The sequence below is a fragment of the Carcharodon carcharias genome, chromosome 13 (genome assembly GCF_017639515.1).
Source record: "Carcharodon carcharias isolate sCarCar2 chromosome 13, sCarCar2.pri, whole genome shotgun sequence".
In the NCBI taxonomy this organism is placed as follows: domain Eukaryota; kingdom Metazoa; phylum Chordata; class Chondrichthyes; order Lamniformes; family Lamnidae; genus Carcharodon; species Carcharodon carcharias.
Genome location: NC_054479.1, coordinates 111545602 through 111566488, shown reverse-complemented (window position 1 = coordinate 111566488; position 20887 = coordinate 111545602). Strand labels below are relative to the sequence as shown.

Below are 20887 nucleotides of genomic sequence, written 5' to 3'. Positions count from 1 at the left end.
CTCTGCTGGATATTTACTTTATTTTCCTTTATTGCTTTGTGCAGCTTCCTGCTTGAACCTCATCTCCTCCTCAGGGTGTAATGTGGGATATCAAGACACGAAGTGGCTCTGCAATAAACACATAGACCAAATGCGATACAGTATTCCTTATGAAATATCTGCTGACTGCAGACGGTTTAAGGCAGCCATTCCAACTGTGTTCCGGTTATAGAGTGTACCTGGCGCTGGTGCTAATTTTGCGTTAGCATTGCTGTCCCAGCACTTTAGCCGCCTCCGGTATACCGTGAGCGTGCTCCCTCGCTTCTCACCCTCCGTTCTTTTATGTGGGTGCAACATGGCTGAGAGGAGCCGGCATGTGCAGAGCGAAATGTTGCTCCTGGTACTTCTGGTTCTGCTCGCTTCCCTTCACCTCCTGACCTGTCCCTTCACTAAAGTGGAGGAAAGTTTTAACCTGCAAGCGGCGCATGACCTGCTGTACCACCGCCTACACCTGGACAAGGTACAGCACCAGCTCCTGAATGCCTGCAACTTGTACACCAGCTCCTGTGGCTGCATTTCTGTTTGTTTTGCTTACTGGAGCTCTTTTTTTTCCGCAGTACGATCATCACGAGTTTCCTGGTGTTGTGCCAAGGACCTTCGTCGGGCCACTTTTTCTTTCATTGCTCGCTGCTCCAGCAGCTTCCATCGTTTCAGCTCTAGACGTCTCCAAGTTTTACTCACAACTTCTAGGTAAGTCTGACAAATTTTAAGTTAAATTTCACTGCAGTTGATGAAGTTGATTTCGAAGCGGAGAGAAATCGTGGGTATGATCGAAGGTTTTTCTAAAGCTGCATTTAATATTTTTTGCATAAAACGTGACAAGAAATAGTTTAATTACATCGTTTTATATATGCTGTATGACATATAGCCTCTACTTTTACTACAACTGAGAATATGTACTGTATTTCTTTAGATGACCTGTTATAATACTGTTCACTACAGTGTTTCCACTGTGTCGTGAACAGTATGAGACCTACTGAAGTAGGCACCCTCACTCCAATTTGACTGACACCAGTAAAACTAATTCTGTGTTAATCCTGCTGTTCGTATTGATATATCTGAAATCTCCCGGCATCCTCTGCTTCTGCTTCAATGAAAATACTCTTAATAGTTGATCCAGTTTATTATTAAAATATATGAATGATTATAGTAAATGAACATCTTGTAAATAAATAAAAACAAAAAAATTAATTGAAAAACTCAGCAGGTCTGGCAGCATCTGTGGACACGGAAACAGGGTTAACAACCTGCTGAATTTTTCCAGCAGTTTTTGTTTTTATTTTTGATTTCCAGCATCCACAGTATTTTGCTTTTATCTTGTCAAATCCTTCTAATCTAATTTCTAAATAGAAATGATTCCTAATTATCAACTCGCAGACACTTGCTCCTACCCCTCCCTGGACCATGACCCCATCACTGAACATCAAGCCATTGTTTCCAGGACTGTCACTGACCTCATCTCCTCTGGGGATCTTCCTCCCACAGCTTCCATCCTGATAGTTGCCCAACCTCGGACGGCCCGCTTCTACCTCCTACCCAAAATCCACAAACAGAACTGCCCCGGTAGACCGATCGTGTCAGCTTGCTCCTGCCCCACAGAACTCATTTCTCGTTATCTTGACTCCCTTCTCTCTCCCCTTGTCCAGTCCCTTCCCACCTACATCCGTGATTCCTCTGACACCTTACGTCACATCAACAATTTCCAGTTCCCTGGCCCCAACCGCTTCCTCTTCACCATGGACGTCCAATCCCTCTACACCTCCATCCCCCACCAGGATGGTCTGAGGGCCCTTAGCTTCTTCCTCGAACAGACGCCCGAACAATCCCCATCCACCACTACTCTCCTCCGTCTGGCTGAACTTGTTCTCACACTAAACAATTTCTCCTTCAACTCCTCTCACTTCCTCCAAATAAAAGGTGTGGCTATGGGTATCCGCATGGGCCCCAGCTATGCCTGTCTCTTTATGGGGTATGTGGAACATTCCTTGTTCCAGTCCTACTCCGGCCCCCTTCCACAACTCTTTCTCCGGTACATCGATGATTACTTCGGTGCTGCTTCATGCTCTCGTCTGGACTTGGAAAAATTTATTAATTTTGCTTCCAATCACCACCTCTCCATCATTTTCACGTGGTCCATCTCTGACACTTTCCTTCCCTTCCTTGACCTCGCTGTCTCAATCTCTGGTGATAGACTGTCCACCAATATCCATTACAAGCCTACCGACTCCCACAGCTACCTTGACTACAGCTCCTCACACCCCGCTTCCTGTAAGGACTCCATCCCATTCTCTCAGTTCCTTCGCCTCCGTCACATCTGTTCCAATGATGCTACCTTCAAAAACAGTTCCTCTGACATGTCCACCTTCTTCCTTAACCGAGGTTTTCCACCCACGGTCGTTGACAGGGCCCTCAACTGTGTCCGGCCCATCTCCCGCGCATCCGCCCTCATGCCTTCTCCTCCCTCCCTGAACAGGATAGGGTCCCCCTTGTCCTCACTTATCACCCCACCAGCCTCCGCATTCAAAGGATCATCCTCTGCCATTTCCGCCAACTCCAGCAAAATGCCACCACCAAACACATCTTCCCTTCACCCCCCTGTCGGCATTCCGTAGGGATCGTTCCCTCCGGGACACCGTGGTCCACTCCTCCATCACCCCCTACTCCTCAACCCCCACCTAGGGCACCACCCCATGCCCACGCAAAAGATGTAACACCTGCCCCTTCACTTCCTCTCTCCTCACCGTCCAAGGGCCCAAACACTCCTTTCAAGTGAAGCAACATTTCACTTGCATTTCCCCCAACTTAGTCTACTGCATTCGTTGCTCCCAATGCGGTCTCCTCTACATTGGAGAGACCAAACGTAAACTGGGTGACTGCTTTGCAGAACACCTGCGGGCTGTCTGCAAGAATGACCAAGCCTCCCTGTCACTTGCCTTTTCAACACTCCACCCTGCTCTCTTGCCCACATGTCTGTCCTTGGCTTGCTGCATTGTTCCAGTGAAGCCCAATGCAAACTGGAGGAACAACACCTCATCTTCCGACTAGGCATTTTACAGCCTTCCAGACTGAATATTGTATTCAACAACTTTAGGTCTTGACCTCCCTCCTCCATCCCCACCCGCTTTGTTTCTTCCCCCTTCCTTTTGTTTTTTTCCAATAAATTATATAGATTTTTCTTTTTCCCACCTATTTCCATTATTTTTAAATATTTTTAAATCTTTTATGCTCCCCCCAACCCCACTAGAGCTATACCTTGAGTGCCCTACCATCCATTCTTAATTAACACATTCATTTAGATATATATCAACTTCAACACCTATGTGTTCTTTTGTTCTGTTGTCTGTGACATCGTTTAATGATCTGCTTCTATCACTGCTTGCTTGTCCCTACAAACACACCCCCCCCTCCACTTCTCTCCCCGCCACCTCCCCCCCCCACAAACACACACACACCTTAAACCAGCTTATACTTCACCCCTTTCCTATTTCTACTTAGTTTTGTCGAAGGGTCATGAGGACTCGAAACGTCAACTCTTTTCTTCTCCGCCGATGCTGCCAGACCTGCTGAGTTTTTCCAGGTAATTCTGTTTTTGTTTTGGATTTCCAGCATCCGAAGTTTTTTGTTTTTACCTAATTATTATTGGTTCAGCTCATAGCATGGCTTTCATGGCCCGATTCTGGTTGTGACCCAACAAAACCTTTAATACTGGCACATTCACGCAGAGTAGTATATTGCAGTGTGCTGGCTCTGTCAGAATGATTGATGCTCATTTTGGACTGAAGCTTTGAGCTCTTGTTAGGACCAGACGTTCTGTTTTCAGGTATCAACTAGACGTTAAGATAGGGATGATACGTGAAATATTCTAGTTTTACAAAGGCTACAATCGATAAACAAAATATATTGGAATATGTCTTGTTTGGCTTCACTTCAGTGTTTGTTGTTGAATTTATCTTGTTGGGTTGTCTTACACTGCCAACCTAAATGATAAGGAAATATTCAGCCAGCCAGTGAATAAAGTTCAACAATAGTTGGATACTATTTAATATTGCATTTTCGGGGATGAAATTAAGGGCAGGCAATATTATTTTTGTGCCATCAAGTTATTTTTTAACTACACATGCACAAAGATAGCATGGTTATCAGAATGATCAGCACAAATAGTATAAAATGTGCCTACAAAATTGCATATGTATAGATTCATTTAATGTCAGGTAACATATCTAGTTTTAGTATTGCAATTTCAATGATACACCATGTGTAGTCCTTTGTAATTGATAACCAAACAAATCACAGCACTCGTGTGCACTGTTTTAAAATCTGTTGTATCAGTGAAAATGTTCGTGACTTCCTTATCTGGAAGCGGATACACCATTGAGTCAAAATTACATCTTCTCCCCCATCAATCTACTGTTGTCTTTGCTTGCAATGGGTTGGTTTTGACATCCAGATTGTTCTTTCTGTGACACAATCATTAGTTATTCCTAGTCTCTGTCTTCTGTTTATCTGATTTATGTATTTATACATTTATTCTATATTTCTTGTACCAAATATTATGGAATTGGCTGATCAGTACTGCATTAGTACTGATCTCTACTAAACTGAGTAACTTTGGACTCCTTTCATTTCAACCACAGCCTGAGTCTCTGACCCTCTTTCTTTTTAACAAAAGCCTATCAACCTGCAAGATTAAATCTGTATCTCTCTCCACAGTTGTTGCCTGACCTGCTGAGTATTTTCAGCATTTTTCTGTTATTATTTTGGATTTCAATCATCTGTAGTACTTTGCTTTTGTTTCCTTCTCTGGCTTAGTCCTTAGTCTGAATAGACTAAAACACAAAGCTCTCTCTCTCCTACTTTTCTCCAGTGAATTCAACTCACAAAATGGGATAAAGTAACACCTTTTTCAAATCAGATATCAAAAGCGATGTACAAGAGCAAAGTTCTGATGAAGGGTCACCGACCTAAAAGGTTAATTGTTTCTCTCTCCACAGATGCTGCCAGACCTCCTGAGTATTTCCAGCATTTCCTTTTTCTTTTTATACCAGAAGCACTGTTGTCTACCTGATATCCCCTTGTCAAAATTTTAACTTTGCATTTTCCTTTAACTTATGCAGAATTGAGATGACTTTGCACTGTCAGAAGTATCTAGTATGAGTGAGGAGTGAGTGTTTGTTGTGATTACATTTTGGGTGTTGTGAGAAGTAAACGATTATCCTCTCTTTTGATTTAAACTTGCAAGACAGCCTGTTTCATGTCTGTTCTTTAAAGTCACAGCAATCAAGGGGTTAAAACACTTCTTCCCAAAAAATAAAGTGCATCTTTTAGATGAGACATTAAAACTGCTCTCTCGGGTGACATAAAAGTCTTATTTCAAAGAAGAGTAATAGAGTAACCCCTGGTGTCCTGGCCATATTTATCCTTCAACCAACATCACTGAAGCAGATTAAGCGATCATTTTCATATTTGTGGGAGCTTACTGTGCACAAATTGGCCATCACATTTCCTACATTTGAAAGACTTGAAAAGTACTTCATTGGTTCTAAAGTGCCTGTGTTCATGAAGATGTTATATAAATGCAAGCATTTCTTTCTTCCTTAACCACTGTCAGTCAGCCTCTCTGACACTGATAAATAACTGTTACAAGTAAGGGATCGCATTCTTTCATTCCTTTAATTGTTGTCAGAATTTTTAAAAAATACAATGTCAATTTAGTTTTTATTACTTTTTCTGTCTCTCTTATCAAATCCCTCTTTTTTTTCTCTTTCCACTTTATTTGACATGGAATTCAACTGCTCTAATTTACACTTCCTTCTTAGCCATTTTGCCATTAATTTAACAATCCTTCAATCTGGTTTAGGAGATGCACAGTTATTCTCCTTGTTCATTCGGGTCCCAGATGCCCTATTTCCCTCAATGCAACATTATCAACTTATATTTTCAACAACTCGCCATGTGAAAAATGTTAAAACATACAAGCATACAAATTAGGAGCAGCAGTAGGCTATTCAACTCCTCATTCAATAAGATCATGGCTAATCTGATTTTGGCCTCAACTCCACAACCAGCCTACTCTGATAACCTTGACTCCCTTGTTGTGAATCCATCTACCTCTGCCTTAAAAATGTTCATTGACCCTGCCTCTACGCTCTCTGGGGAAGAGAGTTCCAAACGTTTACGACCCTCAGAGAAAAAATTTCTTCTCATCTCTGTCTTAAATGGTAGACCCCTATTTTTAATGTATCCCCGAGTTCTAGTCTCTCCCACAAGGGGAAACGTGCTTTCAGCATCAACCCTGTCAAGTCCCCTCAGAATCTTATATGTTTCAATAAGATCACCTCGCAGTCTTCTAAACTCTAATGGATATAGGCCTAGCCTGTTCAACCTTTCCTTGAAAGATAACCCCCATCCCCGTCCCCAGTATCAGTCCAGAGAAACTTCTGAATACACAAACCTAAATACACAAAGATAATTGAATAATAGCAGACTCGTTAGATACCCTGCCACAACAAATTATGGCCCATGATCTCCCACCAAATAACGTATTACTGGTACCAGAGAATAGAAGGTTGTTACAATTTCTGGTTAACGTGTGCTTCCAGTTGGTAAACTATATGTAACTGGACTATGTAAAAAGTGCTCATTTTATTTAGATCTTTTAGTTTCCTAAATCTGCCAGAAATTACGTATGTATGATTCGGATGGGGAAAGAAGTAGGATAATCTCCCCCCTTTTTTCACCTCTTGGCTGACTGCAATAATGTGTATTTTTGAGAAAGAGTGTTTTAACCCCTCGATTGCTATGACTTTAAAAAACAGACACAAAACATGCTGCCTTCTAAGTTTAAATCAAAGGAAAAGAGTAAATGTTTATTTCTCATAACACCCAAAATGTAATTGCAACAAACACTCACTCCTGACACATACAGAATACACCACACACACAAGAAAAGATGATTTCCTAAAATGGAACATACACTTAAATTACTTAAAGGATAAAAGAATCAGGTCACTTCTTTAAACAGTTCTTAAGATGGTGGTTGAAACATTGCAGGCCTGAATGATTCTCCCTTGGTTCACTGGAGACAAAGGAGGTTGAAGGTTTCTGGTTTTTTCAGATGAAATTGTGGCCAAGCTCTTGTAGCAACAATTTATAATCCTGTAGGTAAAACAAATTAGCCCCACTTCACTGCCTGAGATGACATTCTTTTCGAAGCAGAGTCCAATCTGTTGCTGGACAAGAGAAGGCTTCCCTCTGGACTTTGTATCCCAGCCTGACCCACTGGGCTGCACTTGTGGATTAATAACATCATGGCTAAATCAAGCCAGTTTCAGTCATGTGACAACAGCATTGCTGTATTTCATTGACCACACAATGGGTTGATGGCAGATCTAATTGACACACAATAGAGAATGAATGATATCCAATCAACATTCCAGCTATGAGTAGCCTCCCAAATGCCTTTATTTGAAACCCCATCTTCATGGGGCCAGCAACTCTAATAACCGTTGTTACTTTTACTCTTCAATTGAAATGCAGTGGGCAGTCATCAACACATGGGAAGGCCATTTACATTTAATGGCTTTCCAGAGACATGTCCAGACATGAAGTTAGTTCCTGTCTGTATAGAAACCACCAAAGAAGTCACCTGACCCTTCTGGAGTACACCCTATCAAGGTACAGCGCCCATATTCCATACTGCTATTTGAAAGTAAAGTGTCCATCTTCCAGTAAGGTTCATGGGCATATGACATAACTGTGATGCCTATTAATGAAAAAATATTTAATTGTATTCAGCTTCCTCTATTTTTTAACAGTTCGAGGATGCCTGGGTCTGTGTGTAATTTATGCACTGTGGAAACTTCAGAAAGAAGTTAGGAAGCAATTTGGCTCAACAGTAGCTTCTTTTTACTGTTGGATCTCAGCAACCCAGTTTCATCTTCTCTTCTATTGCTCAAGAACTCTCCCAAATATACTTGCATTTCCTATTGGTGAGTGCAGCGTTGTAATTCCTTTTAGTTTATTCTTTGGCGGAAATGGGGTCTATTGTAAACTGGTTTGCCACTGCAATAAATTTGGAAATATATGAACTGTATTTCATATTTATAATGGATTCTATAAAGTCCAGGAGATAACATGAATTCCGAATTATGCATGTATATATTTGTATTTAACAGTAAGCTGTTTATAATATATTTATTAACAATCTCTTTAAATGCCTTGAAACAATAGTGATGGAAATACATTTATTTTGTGCCATTCATGAATCACAATGAAATTGTAGAATGTATGAAGTATTTTCTATCAGCTCAAATCTTCTTGCTGAAACCTTACTGGAAGTGTGGAGGTAAGGGGGCATGAGGTGATACTGGATGCTCATCTTGGAGCAGAGTCCATCTTTCGTCCACACTCTGATATAGTATCACCTGAATTTAGATGTTTAAAAATAAATATGTTTCATAGACTGAAAATCAATTTATTATAGAAAAGAAATAGCATGCATTTATATAGCACTTTTCACAACCTCAGGACTTCCCAAAGCACTTCATAGACAATTAAGTACTTTTGAAGTGTAGTAACTGGGAGAACTTCTTTGAATTGGGTCATTGGATCTTTTATGTCCATGAGCAAGCAAACAGAGCCTTGGCTTAATGTCTCATCTAAAAGTCAAAACTTCCCACAGCACAGAACTTCCTCAGAACTGCACCTAAGTGTCGGCCTAGATTATACACACAACTGCTAGAATGGGGCACGAATCTTCTAACAAAGTTAAGTGCTACTAGTGAGCTGTGACTGACTACAGGTAGTGACTGAAATATATAGTACATATGATAATGGAACTGTGTTGGACTAAATTAAAATTTGAAATTGTTCTGAAGGATTAACTATTCACCTACAAACATCTTACTTCCAGAGAAGGTTTTCTATACAAACATTTCTAGAGGCACATAGTCTTTAAGGGCACATTAATTTGAAAAATGTCTATTTTATCTATGTTGCAGTTATCATGGCGTTTACTGCCTGGATGCAACGGAACCATGGCACATTTATCTGGCTTTCTGCTTTATCTATCATTGTGTTTCGATCCGAGCTTTGCATATTCCTGGGCCTCATGCTGCTGCTATCATTAGTGAACTATCGTATTTCTATTTTCGAAAGTCTGTGCCATGCAGTGCCAGCTGGATTGGTGTGGTTGGGTAAGTCATTTACTATTTGTTCTTTGACAAGGACTTGAATTTAAAGACTTGTCCATACTACCAAATAAACACATTGAGTAACATCTGATGTGTTTCATTTCAGGTCTAACTGTGTGTGTGGATTCTATATTTTGGCGACGCATCCTATGGCCTGAGGGAGAAGTACTTTGGTACAACACAGTCTTGAACAAGAGCTCCAAATGGGGACTATCCTTTACATGGTCTTCAAATCACTGTAAAATAACTCAATACCATCTGAAAAGTTAAAATTTTTATTTTAATTGTGATTGATTTCACTGGGAATATAAAATTTAAAAACTTACAGTCCCACTACATGTTAGGCTAAATATGAGATATGCTGATTGCCTTATTTCCATACAATCAGTAATTATCACTATTAACTTCAAACATTACAATTAATCACCTTTTAGTGTGGGAGTCATCACACATTGTTGGGAGGAACAAAGGGTGTAGGCATTACCATAATGGCAGTTGCCAGCGAGAGGAAAAAAAATCAGCATGAATGAGAATTATACCAAGTTATACCTGGTACCTTAGTGGTTATGTTATTGGACTAGTGATCCCCAGGCATGAGTTCAAATCCCATCATGGTAGCTGGGGGAACATAAAATTCACTTAATTAAAGAGGGAATGGTGACCATGAAACTATCAGATTGTCATGAAATCCTCTCTGATTTACTAGTGTCACTTAGTGAAGCCTTGCTTACTGTTCTATTCAGAAATCCAGGCAATGAAAGGATAAAACTGGAATCTAATCTTGAGAAACTTTTATTTACAGGAATGTATGTTACAAATGTATACTTTCTAACCCCATCCCTACAGTTTCAGTCTGCTCCTATATTTAGGAGCGCAAGTGAATCCATTGTTAGTGCCCACCACCTGAATACAATTAAATACTCAAAAACTATACAATTAACATACACAAACTGGCCTTGAAAGGAATCCAAACCCATAGCAATGTGGTTGTCTTTTACTTGCCCTTTGAAATGCCCTAGCAAGCCACACAGTTGTATCAAATTGCTATGAAAAGGTAAAAACCGGATGGATTACTCAGCATCACAGCATTGTGGGTGTACCTAAACTGCTCCAACTGCAGTGGTTCCAAAAGATGGCTCACCACTGCCTCCTCAGGGGCAGTTAAGGTTGCCAGCAACATCCAAATTCCGTAAACAGATAAAGAAAAACTGCAGGTTGTAAACTGTGCTAATCTAATGTGTAATATACCTTTAAGAAGAATGCTTATAATAGATCACATGATCTTATCCAATGACAGAGTAGCACAGGCTACCTCAGTCAGGAGGGAGTAGTCTAGAGTAAGAGACTGTAATGTAGAGGGTTTTAGTTGTAAGTACACAAGTGTAGCCGCTGAGTTCCTTTGTAAATAAATAGAATGTGTTCTACATAAGAACTGTCTGCTGATCTGCTATGTCTATGGTAACAACTCAGTCATGCTGAGACAAGTATGACTGAGTTGGTACCATAAACAACCCAGATCCATTAGCTAATCTAGTGACCAAGGATCCAGCATAAACTATGAGAGCTTGTGTGATACCATCTCAACCATTACTCCCAGATATTCATTATCTCTTTTGTCAGTATCAGATTCAAGAGAAAAACATTATCAGGCTCTTGCTTCTAATATGATTTTAAAGTTCTGCTTCTAATATGATTTTAAAGTTCATCAGTAATTTTAAAGCTATGTGGGAGAAGTCACCTTCTATCACTTTACACTAGCATTTCACAAATTAATGAAGGCAGGAACTTCACCCCCATTGTAACTAGATGTTTGTGTAGTTTTGTCATATGATTCTTTTATAACTCTAAATTTTCTAATTGCGTGCATCTGGCATAGTGTCTACTTTTGGAAGCATATTTTAGTAATTGAGTGTTTGGAGTCCATGATTATTCATCAAATAAAATTAGTAGACAGAAAATTTTGAACTACAAGTGGAGCATTTCTGATATACATTTCTGGCAGTTGAGTTTCTGTGATAAGAAAGCATAATTGTAAATGTTATCCCTAAAAAAAATCATTGTGGCATTGTGATTTGTTGAGGGAGGTGTGAATTATTCAACAAAACATCCTGCTTCGCCATACCAATTTGCTTTGAGAAACAGATTGCCGTATCAAAACAAAAGCTTCATTGTAATGGTGATGCAACTAGAACCAGTTGATACCATGAGTTAAGCATACTGTTTCTTCACCTCTAGGGTATGGGTTCAAATCCAGTGCAGACTAATGTTACAAAAGTCCCTGTTACCTTCTGGCTATAAGAATCTTTGAAATCATTCTCATTGTTAATTAGCATGGAATCCACAACATAAGCTATCCATGATTTGTCACTCACTAGCAATCTGATTCCAAGGAACCATAAATACGCCTGGTCTGGGAAATGTCGCACTGCCTACTACCTCCTGTGGCAGGGGGAAGAAAACGTTTTTGGAACAGAGACAAGGGAGCTTTTCTCTGCATCTAATTCACACTGTGCCTGATGTGGGATCATTGGAAGTTGTCTTTCGAAGGAAATTTGAGGGCCAATTCAGTTCTATGGGCTTGACAATCTCTAAATATCCTTGACTAATTTCAATTGATTTCCATTAGATAGGCTGCAGTGTTACTTGCTAGTTCCTTAAATGTGTATATTTTTTGAGTTTATGACTTAAGCAACAGGTTACAATTTTTTATGTTTCCTTGACTGAGAATCTATTTAGACATCACCCTTCTTCTGGTATTTTTACTCGGTGCTGCCTCGTGCACTTGGTTGCAGTTTAATTTTTCTGCCTCTTGGGACCAGGGACCGGCGGAGTTGGAGGTTACTCTTCCCAACATTTGGTTTCATCTTTATATATTCATTCTTACCTCACAAGGAGTTGCGCTTCATAATCTACACTTTTCCTGTCTTGAATGTTGTTGCAGCAATAGGATGCTCATCTGTGTAAGTACTCAATGGCGTTGAATTTAAAAAGTCAAGAGTTTAGTTTGACTACTTTTTGTAATGTGAGTGCTTATATAGGTGATTTTAGTTTTATTGTAGAGCAAAATTACTGTTGCATTACTAGGACTGTTTTATTCGGAGTGTTAAGCCCACGATGGCACCCGCTGTCTGACTGTACAACACTGATAAGTATGTACAAATTTGTTTCTCCAATAATTCCCCTCCAAGTTTTCCCAACCAAAACAGTAGATGTGTGTCCATTTAATTCAATGCAGAAAGGACAGAGAGTTGGACAGAGAAAGTATTTGCAAAGACCTCATTTGGGAATATGCAATGTATTATTTATAGCCTGATTGTATTATTTACATTCTAATACAGCATTAGTTTCAGGGTGGCAAAGTAGTCTGATTTTTTTTCTTTATAATATAATAAAGGAACAAGAGACAAATTTTCTGAATTCCATTCTTTGTAAAAACCTGCTTTTAGCAGAATAAAATAACTTCTGCATTGTGCTTGTGATGAACTGAGATCCTACCCAGTATCTATTATTGTACAAGGACGCAAGCAAAAGCATGAAATTAGAGGCAAACTTGTGATATGGGTGATTAATTAGATGGAAGGTATGGAATAAAGCTTCCATTCTGATTGGTGGGATGTGATGGTGTTAACAAGGATCTATACTAGGGCCTCAGTTTTTCACCCTGTGTACCAATGGCTAGGATGAAGCAATATAAAATATAGTAAGTTTAGCTCTAAATTTGCAGATTACACTAAATTAGGAGATGCTATGTTGCATAGGGTGGAGCAGCAATTTACAAAGGCAGATGAACAAAGTGAATGAGTAAAACTGTGGCAGATAGAGTTCAATGTGGGGAAGCGAAATATCATTCAATTTGGATCTGAGGCAAACAAAACAGAATATTTTATTAATGGTGAAAGATTTGGGGCCAAGGAATTTAGATGTCCATGCACACAAATCAGTAAAAGGTAGTGCACAGGTACAAAATCAATCAAAATGGCTAAAAGAATGCTGACCTTTATCTTATGGTGGGTGAATAGTGAAGAGGTGATACTTCAGCTATGCAGAGACTTGGTCAGACTTCATGAGATCCTGCATTGAGTTTTGGTCACTAAACCTTAGGAAATATTTACTGGTCTTTGAAGATACAGCACAGATTCAATAGAATTATACCAGTACCAAACATTAAATTGTGCATTGGTTACATAACCTTGACTTTTATTTCTGTAAGTATAGAAGGTTGATGGGTGATCTAATCAAGGTGTTCGAAATGATAAAGAGATTCAATAAGATAGATATGGTGGAACAATTTTTACCGGTAGGGGATTCCAGAACCAAATAGCATTATCTTAAAATTAGAGCTGAGCCATTTAGGACTGAAATCAGAGGAACTTTTTCACACAAAGGATAGAGAAAATTTGGAACTTGCTCTCCCAAAGGCTGTGGGTTCTGGGTTAGTTGAAATTTTCAGGACTGAAATAGATAGAGTTCTGCTAAGATTATCAAAGGATATGGAACAAAGACAGGTGAAGGGAGTTTGAGGTACAGATCAATCATGATTAAACAGGTTTGAGGATCTGAATAGCCTACTATGCCTGTGTTCATAAATATAATGCCTGGTAAAAGCACATCATTAACTATTTGTATTTTTTCTGTTGCACAGAATGATCAATTACCACAAATCCTTTCTGTATAAGTTAGGATCCTTAGTTGTGATTACACATTTACTGGCAAATGCCTGCTACACTGGGATGCTACTGTATGTATCCCACTACAACTACCCTGGTGGAGTCGCTATGCAAAAGCTACATGAGACTGTCTCTCCAACAACAGGTCTGTAACCTAGCTATGATAACACATCTTGATAAGTAAACCAGCTTGCGAAACCCATTGTACAAATGCAGGATGTGTAAAGTGACTGAGGGAGATCCCTACAATTGCTTACTCATGTTTAAATTTTCAGTAAATGCCCAGGTGACCATGGCATATGAACATGTGGTGTCCACAAGTTCACTACCTATTTTCCAGGATCAGCAGACACTGCAGGATATTTAATTTTACAGTTGGTAATGGGTGATGACTTTTAGTTAGGATAGGTTGTCCGTTTACAATAGCAGTATCTTCCTTTTAGGGAGTGCATGACATGGCAACCTTTGCAAATTAAGAGAAAGGTATACCATAATATAAGTTTGAGTGTGGTAAGATTGATATTACAACATTAATGTACATTTACAGAAATTGTGCTCTTTACACTCCTGTCCACGTTTTTTGTTCTTACACCTGAGCTTTGAATGTCAAAGTAATTCATAGTCAGTCAAAGGTGAAATTATACAATTCAAGTCTTACCTTCAAAAAAATCTTGAGGCAGGGCTACACAGATAGTAATGTCTAATCATTAGAAAAGAAAGAATTGTTAGGTTTTAATAGTGCATTTAAGTTAGAAATAAAATTAAATGTTAAAACAAAAGGAAATGGAGGAAAAATAATGAGGGGGGTAAAATGAAGAAGGGGCTAATTTCATTTTTATTGAAGTGGTTTTATTTTAGTTGTTTTGGTAATATTACAATAATATTACATTGCTGGAGAACTCGGGTTTGTTCTAGTGTCACGATTCACAAAAAATAAAAACAGGCCAGCACAGTAAGCTTTCAATTCCTTGGAACTGCTGGCAATCTAAGGGCTATGTATTATGTCAGAACTGTCATTGACAAACATTCGGCATTACCTGTTCATAAACCAACTATTTGCATGCTGTCACCAAGAATTAGAGCATGGAGGCATAGGCAAAACAAGCGCTGGATGATATTTACATGCATACTTGCACGTCCATTGTTTTCTGTAAGAGGACAAGCAACAATATAAGCTGTCACTTCAATTATCTCAACAAAGAAATTGAAGAGCACCAGCCCACAAATACAATGAATACATAATCAAACTGCAATAAATTCCTATTATTGGAAAGCTCAAGTACTGAGATAGAGTTCCAAGAATTTGGGCAGATGTTACATCTGTTGCACAACATCTGAGTGTTTCCTTTACTGTTTTGGCTAATCAGCTTCTAACAAGCTCACTGGAGTGAAACACTGAGCAAAATCTTAAGAATTTAAAGGCAGTGATTTTCTGGAATGAGCCATATCACCTGGAATCTGTCACAACATCATATAGTTACATTAATTAATTTTAGCTTTGGATTCTTTTGTATGTGATTTTAGCTATGAAATAATTTTTTGGTTATTATAGCTAAAAAAGCATGGCGTTATTTATATTTTTCACATTTTCCTGATCATTGGGAACCATTGATGGATGCTAATGCCTTGTTGGCATGATTTACACATTAGTTAGTACACAAGCTGATTTTCCTTGGTCATTCAAAGGTTTCTAGGTGAGGGGTTAGGCAAGTGATCTGTTGTTGTTGTGCTGGCACCATTATGAGGCTAAAACAAAAACAGAATTACCTGGAAAAACTCAGCAGGTCTGGCAGCATCGGCGGAGAAGAAAAGAGTTGACGTTTCGAGTCCTCATGACCCTTCGACAGAACTTCTGTCGAAGGGTCATGAGGACTCGAAACGTCAACTCTTTTCTTCTCCGCCGATGCTGCCAGACCTGCTGAGTTTTTCCAGGTAATTCTGTTTTTGTTTTGGATTTCCAGCATCCGCAGTTTTTTTGTTTTTACCATTATGAGGCTGGCCAGTAGGAGGCTGCAAGAGTAAATGTGATTTTCCTTTGTCTCTTTGCTGAGAGCAAGCGAGATCAGATACTTCTTGTGGCAGGTCATTTACAGTCTCAGTAATATAATGACTGAGTTGCAGGTTTAACCATCAAGGTCTGAGGAAATATCTTTATTGGAAACATTTCTACAACAATTGAAGGTCCTTTTGATCTACATCAATTGCAGCCACCTTTATGATTTATATTGTTGTGGCTGTTAATTTTATCAGTAACATAACTGAAGTTTCATATTTCAATGTTCAATCATAACATGATGGTTTGGTGAAGACTTTTACACGCAGTTATGCAGATGGCCTCCAGGCTTCTGCAGTTTTAGAAGGACACCTGCATACATTTCCCATTCACTGTTTCATAGTTGAATGTTCACCGTGTCCACATGGATCATTGTTTCCGCATATCACCACTATCATCTTCACATCAGACAGGGCACCCCATTGGTTCCTTGGTAAGTCTCACCCAGTCAGCAAGTCTTCATATGAAGCCTCAGTGATCCAGCCTGCATGTCATGCCTTGCATGTCAGTATATACTACAATTATTTGAACTCACAATTTTGAATGCTTAGTATTGCATACTTAATACAACATGATCATTCTACCTATCCTGACAGTTAATTACCCTTCACACCTTAATATTTCCTTTAGTCTTAAATTATTTTGTCTCTTGCAACATATCTATTATGACTTGGCGACTTATATTATTTTTAAAATACAGTTTGTTCTATTTCCTCTACATTATGATTTGATTAAATGATCACATATTGGAAGCAGAGTGTTGCTTAATAACAATTCTTAAACTATTTTCAAGTGAATATTTTGTAAGAGAGGATATTTCCTGTATCATTCCCACCTTAATCTTTCCCTCCAGCTGTTTCAGTGCACATTGATGTTGCTTCTGCACAGACTGGTGTTACCCGATTCCTTGAACTCAATCCAAGTTGGAGGTAAGTTATTTCCTAATGGATACACTTTCGGTATTAACTGGAATTTTTAATGAAACAAATGCATTTCCTTACTTGAAATAATGTCTTTATAGTGCAGTAATTACCTCCCCACCCCCCCCCCATTCCTTTTGTTCTCTAGTTCCCCTGCATTTCTTTTCATTTGTATTCTATTTTGTCTGTTTTTCTTTACCTTTAATAAAACAGCTCAAACCAATTATCGAACAAATGTCTAATGTAACTGCCCATATCATAATCAGTAAATATTTGTGTGTGATGTTGCAAATGAAAATTTTATATAATTCTTTTCAATAGGAAATTGAAGGTCCAAATCCTGGGTGGCAGCGAAGATACATACAGCATCAGTGCATCAATGTCCCTAATTTTCATGCTTTGTGGGGTGGGGGTGGGAGAGAGAGATTACCTAAGAATAGGAGTGGGAGATTCAGCCCCTCAAGCCTGTTCCACCATTCAGTTCAATCATGCCTGATTTTGTTTCTTGACTCCATCTATCTGCCTTGTTTCTGCAACCCTTATTCTCAGTTTTGAAACTTTCAGTTGACAGAGCCTCAACTTTTTCTGGGGTAGTTCTAGATTTCTACTGCCCTTTGTGTGGGGAAGTTGTATTCTGACACCACCCTGAATGGCCTAGCTCAAATAAGGTAGATACAGAGGAGTAATTTCTATTGGTGGTGGGATCCAGAACAAAATGCTATAATTTTAAAATTAGAGCTAGGCAATTGAGGAGTGAAATCAGGAAACAGTTTTTCCACACAAAAGGTTCAATGACCCAGCCTCCACTGCTTTCTGTGGAACAGAAAGCCACAAACTAACAGCCCTCAGAGAAAAAGTTTCTCCTCATCTCCATCTTAAAAGGGAGACCACTTGTCCCTAAACTGCGTTCCCTGGTTCTCTTCTTTCCAATGGGTGATGGATCAATATTGAGAAAAGTGAATGGATAATGGGACTGTGAGCCGGCACAAGTAGAGGGGGGTTCAAATAGGCTGCTCCTCTGCTTTAAGATTCAGTGGGCCATTTTTGTTACGGGCAGACAACAACTAGATGTGAATCGGCTGCCTATTGTTCACTCCATCCAATTTTTGAAGACAATAGAAAGAGAAAATTGGGTGAAGCGTACAATGCGTGGCTGATCCATAACTGCCAGTGCTGGAGATGAAGATTATCCCCTGTGATTCTGAATTGGAATGGTAAATGATATGGTACTCTTTTTTTTACTATTAACAGTATCTCTGAATAATTAACAGAACAGTATCCATGATGTTTGTGAGTATTGTCTTTGCTGGGAAGAAAAAAAAAATGGCTTATGACTAGAAGTCTTTAAAATCAACATCTTGATCTGGTCTTAAGGAAATTCAAAAAGCCTGGCTTAGATGTGTTTACTAGTATTTCAGTATGAAAAGGTTGTCAGTTTGATTTTTTTTTTCCTTTTGATATACAGGTATGACAAGAGGGAAGATCTTAAACCAGATGTTGGAAGTACTGCACATACACACTACCTGATGGAAATGAATCCAGTATATATATTGCAGTATAGAAACACCCATAGGATAATGTTTAATATTTCTGGTTTTAGTGGAATTGGGTTTAACATATCTCAACTCCCTCCATTTTATATTAAAACTGAGACAAAATTAGTAGTATTAGAAAAAATATACACACACAATGAAAATATGAGAAAAGGATAAAAATTATTCAGCCCATTCCACTATTCTGTTCAATATTTAAGACTCCCAGACATCTTGCTAGTTCCCATTTATTCAACAATCTGTTTTATTCATGCTCGATCAAAATCTTAATTGTGCTAAATGGGTACCAATGGAATAAAATAACTATGTGAGGATTTTGCTCTTTAACTTGTGTCAAGCTAGAACACATGAAATAGTCTAATTTGCTCATTTACTTCTGGTTTTACTCAGAATTTCTACACCTACCCAGTTTCCTTCCTGATTTTAAAACCCGAATCACATCCTTCCTTGTCAGTTTTACAATAAACAGCATGTGATAAGAAATCTACGTTTTCCAGCCCATAATTTTCTAACCATTGAAGTAAATAGGCAGAAAATGACACGATGAGTACAGGAGTAGAATTTTAATCTCTATGTCTTTCAGAATGTCAGCATTTACTGCACAGCATAACGTCATGATAGTTATGCATTGCTGTTGTACAAATTTTGTACATAAGACAGCTGATTTGTTTACCTACCGAATCACACTTCTGATGTATTGGATGAATTTGAAACGATACAACTTTCAGTGTAGCTGAAGTTAACAGGAACTTTTAACGTTGTTTTGGAGTTATAGGATTAAATAGATTGGAGTAAATTGATTCTCTGACTTATTGGTAAAGATGGTCAAATCTTGCACTGAAACTAGAACCTAACGTAGCATAGACCTGGCCTGCAAATGCAGGTCTCAACTTCTGTCAACTCATTCCAATTTGAGGTTATATATTTCTTACTCATTGCCTTGTCCTGTTTGAATTTTGAAAGTATGGAGTTTGAGAAGAGCTTGTTACTTCAGTGGTGGATAAATTCTAAATCAAAATAATGTTATCCTCAGTAGCTTATATAAACGGAAACATGGGTTTCAACTTCATAAGTAACCCTCGAAACACCATCCCATGCACCTCAGACATGTACCAATAAATGTAACAATTCGCTACATACATTTGAGACAGTAAGCTTCTGTCACAGGAACAAAAAGCAAGTTACTTTGACAATCTGCATATGTAAAGTTTTTTTTTTAAGAGTCACTTGGATGGAAATCAATCATTGCTATAGTCACTGTACATAATCTCTCAGAAAATCACGGGAAAATAGTTATCAGGGTCCAAGTTTTAAAAGGCTTTTCTATTTGTTTTTTACTGTTGCAAAGCAGACTTGGTCCTTTTTCAAGAAAACTAAATCTCCTGGAGAGAGCACGTTATTATCTACTGTTCATCTAATATGGCATCCACATAAATTGATATTTTCACAATGATAAATTTGCAGTAATTATGTGTCAGCTGATTTCAGTGCCTGTATTTATTTTAAACAGAGACTTTCATTTGAACATCTCTGTAACGGAATACAATGCCAATATTTACAAGTGGGATCTTTCCTAGTGCAACAAGATTATTAAAGTTGACTTATTTTTACGAGGTTGTAGCTGTTCTCTCTTCAACCCTAACCAACAAATTCCACAACTCATTACTTCTAGAACTTTCTACAAAGCTATCCTCTCCAATTTTATGTAATTTGGGGATATTCATTCACACACTTTCCGAACAACACTGAGGTTCTGAACCATTATTTGTATCTTAAACTATCAGTTATATTAATACAATGAGCAAAACAGGGAACAACTGCAGGTCCACTCCCTTTAGTGTTTTCAATACATTTTGCACCCTATCAGCAACTGTGAAACCAATATGAAGTCCAGATGAGTTGATCCAAACTGACCATAAGGATTCCAAATGCTTCTAGATGTTTAAACCATGTGGTTGCTGTCAATCTGTGACATTTAACAAAGTAGAACAGTAATAATCTTTCTGACTTGGTGAACACATAGAAGAATCAAATGTCACCCAATGAGCTGTTATTTACTCATTCCCTAATTTTGTTGCCCATCCATACACCAGTGTAAAATATGCTATTCTGCTCTTGGTTTCTTTCAGATTTAAAGCTATAGTTCCCTTCACACAATCAAGCATTCTTGGTACAGCAATCCGAGAGAAGATGGCTATGGTATAGAATATTGTAGCTGTAAATATGATTGCAACTTATTAAACCCAACATTCTCAGAACAGAAAATGGTTGGAGACCGAATGTGGTCATTTCAGCAATTATGCTTACGTTTTTGGCATTTAACAGAGAAATTCACACCTTACTGTTCTCAGAGGCTGCTGCTCTAAGTTGAGTTTCAAATGGCACCTCAAACAGGATGAAGGTGAAAATGAAACATCTGATATATCAACATTGGGCATAGGCACATGATGAAGTGGTTGAAGAT

The 20887-nt window shown here is 38.6% G+C and overlaps 2 protein-coding genes across 3 annotated transcripts in view; one reads left to right on the top strand and one right to left on the bottom strand.

Moving 5' to 3' along the window:
• The window catches only part of LOC121285782 (cysteine-rich with EGF-like domain protein 2-A), a 68432-nt gene that overhangs the window by 31180 nt on the left and 16365 nt on the right, over nt 1-20887 (bottom strand). The gene's annotated exons all lie outside the window — the stretch shown is intronic.
• Nucleotides 26-20033, top strand: alg12 (ALG12 alpha-1,6-mannosyltransferase). Of its 2 annotated transcripts, XM_041202585.1 has the most exons (9): nt 28-499; nt 597-729; nt 7854-8027; nt 9039-9233; nt 9337-9440; nt 11967-12190; nt 13873-14042; nt 16804-16879; nt 18336-20033. In XM_041202585.1, the coding sequence occupies exons 1-9, from the start codon at nt 335-337 to the stop codon at nt 18580-18582; spliced, it is 1488 nt and encodes a 495-aa protein (XP_041058519.1). In that variant the 5' UTR covers nt 28-334; the 3' UTR covers nt 18583-20033. The 2 variants fall into 2 exon arrangements, with proteins under 2 accessions (XP_041058520.1, XP_041058519.1); XM_041202586.1 differs by lacking the exon at nt 7854-8027 and having other exon boundaries at nt 26-499.

Excerpts from the sequence above, each read along its gene's own strand:
- alg12 (XM_041202585.1), top strand. The coding sequence starts at position 335 with ATGGCTGAGAGGAGCCGGCATGTGCAGAGCGAAATGTTGCTCCTGGTA. Across the intron at positions 12,191-13,872 it reads GCAATAGGATGCTCATCTGT|AATGATCAATTACCACAAAT; the intron begins GTAAGTACTCAA and ends TCTGTTGCACAG. Across the intron at positions 14,043-16,803 it reads GACTGTCTCTCCAACAACAG|CTGTTTCAGTGCACATTGAT; the intron begins GTCTGTAACCTA and ends CTTTCCCTCCAG.